This window comes from Gavialis gangeticus, unplaced genomic scaffold (genome assembly GCF_001723915.1).
Source record: "Gavialis gangeticus isolate Ggan-Ray unplaced genomic scaffold, GavGan_comp1, whole genome shotgun sequence".
Taxonomy (NCBI): Eukaryota; Metazoa; Chordata; order Crocodylia; family Gavialidae; genus Gavialis; species Gavialis gangeticus.
In genome coordinates this window covers 41,717,969-41,719,636 of record NW_017729022.1, presented here as the reverse complement: position 1 = coordinate 41,719,636, position 1,668 = coordinate 41,717,969, and the positions used below count along the sequence as shown (strand labels likewise).

At 56.2% G+C, this 1,668-nt stretch overlaps 2 protein-coding genes across 4 annotated transcripts in view; one reads left to right on the top strand and one right to left on the bottom strand.

Moving 5' to 3' along the window:
- Nucleotides 1-1,350, bottom strand: part of LRRIQ1 (leucine rich repeats and IQ motif containing 1) — a 220,636-nt gene extending 219,286 nt beyond the window's left edge. Inside the window, exons 1-2 of the mRNA XM_019514814.1 lie at nucleotides 1,336-1,350; nucleotides 99-238 (exon numbers count right to left, since the gene is read on the bottom strand). Of these exons, the coding sequence (XP_019370359.1) occupies nucleotides 99-236 (138 nt within the window). The 5' untranslated portion in view covers nucleotides 237-238; nucleotides 1,336-1,350. The remainder of the gene's footprint in view (nucleotides 1-98; nucleotides 239-1,335) is intronic.
- The window catches only part of TSPAN19 (tetraspanin 19), a 49,910-nt gene continuing 49,316 nt past the window's right edge, over nucleotides 1,075-1,668 (top strand). The window contains exon 1 of one of the 3 annotated variants that reach the window (XM_019514816.1): nucleotides 1,075-1,399. The gene's annotated coding sequence lies outside the window, so the exon portion shown is untranslated. The remainder of the gene's footprint in view (nucleotides 1,400-1,668) is intronic. The other 2 variants (XM_019514817.1, XM_019514815.1) reach the window with 2 other exon arrangements.

Sequence of the window (1,668 nt, the reverse complement as noted above, 5' to 3'; positions counted from 1 at the left end):
TGCTCCCAAGCATTCCATGAAAAGGGCTCAGCAAAACACAAGTTTGCCAGGCATAAGTTATGGTACTTTTAGCCACCCTATTTCCATTCTATACTTACTTTCTCACCAACACTAGAGGCTTCTGATGATAAATCAGCGTCAGAATCATCTGCTTCATGGGAGGAAACACTAATTCTGCTCAACTCAATTTCTATTTCTTTTGCAATTCTTGCATCCTCTTCCTCATCCTCCTCCATCTCTGCCCATAATAAAATGGCAATATGAAAATGTAAAAACTATTATTATAAAGAACTGACTCCTGGAACTGAGTCCCGCCCTGGTTGGGAGCCCTGCTCCTCTTGGCTGGGCACTGCCCTCCCGCTAGGCACAACCAATAGAATTCCAAGGACATGTGATTGACAGGTATTTCCAACAATTAACTGAAAATCAGGACTCATTCTGAAACGGACAGGGACCCAATAAAGGGTTTTAGAAGAGGACAGTCCGGTGTTACGCAGGACCAATGGCCACCACATAGGGTAAGCAGCCGCACTGCGAGCAAGTGGCTGGCAGGGAAAGGCAGCAGGGGGTCAGAGAGCAAAGGACAGACCCTGGGGCCAAGGGGGGCAGATACAGGTGATGGCAGGGGGGCAAGAGGCACAAGGGTGGACAAGGGAGAGGGGCAAGAGCGAGGCCACCTGACCCCAGCCCAGCCACTGCTCAACCCCTGCCACAGCTTTCCCCAGGATTTAGGAGGCCCCTCTGCTCTACCCATGGAAAATTATAGCAGACCCAGTTTTCCATGTGCACAGTCTCATGGCAGGGGAGATCGTCTTAAATTCCAACACGTCTTGCCCTCCAGTCAATATGGTAAAACCGGCCCCAACTGTCGGGCAAATACGGTAAACCAGCCCCAACTGTCCGTCGCGCCGAGCTGCACAGACAAGCCCGGGGAACGCCACGAGGCATTGCATAAAATGACGTCGCTAAAAAGCTCCTAGCGCCGAAAGCATAGCGCGATCTGCGCCTGCGCGGAGGAGCAACGACTGCGGAGACCTGAAGCATCACCGGCCTTGCTGCTATTGGCTCTCCCCTTCCCACGCTTGCGGCAGGAGGCCCAAGGTCCCTCTCGGGGCAGAGCTTGCTGGCACGGCGCGCGGCATGCCGGGAGTTGTATTTCTCCCGCCTCCCGCAGCCAGGAAGGTGTCGCTGAGCAGCTCTCGCAGCGCGGACGGAGCGCTTTGCCTCCGACGGCTGCTGTGAGACCCGAGCCGAGCCCCGGCCTGTCCGGAGACTCCCCGCGGCAGCCCTGACCCCGCCGCTCGCGCCCTTGGCGGCCCCGGCTCAGAGCCCTACCGGAGCGCAGCTCCCCGCGTCTCAAACAGGAAGTGTGACCATGGCAACGGGCGCAGGCGGCTGGGTGAGCTCTGTGCTATGGCCAGCCAGGAAGGACAAAACTAGAGATCATTCGTCATGCGCGTTTCAAACGGAGGGATAGCAAGAAGAGGGCTCCTTCCCCCAGCCCTGCCAGCCAGCTCAAAAGGCATTTGCCTGGGGTGATTTTGCTTGTTGAGTAGCAAATGAAGCCTTGCCAAACCCTGGCAGCCAGACCTCGGGAGGGAAGATGCCAGGCCCTTCAGCCAGGCTAGAAAGCAGTGGGATGGAGTTGTAAAAACGTTTACAAGTGCC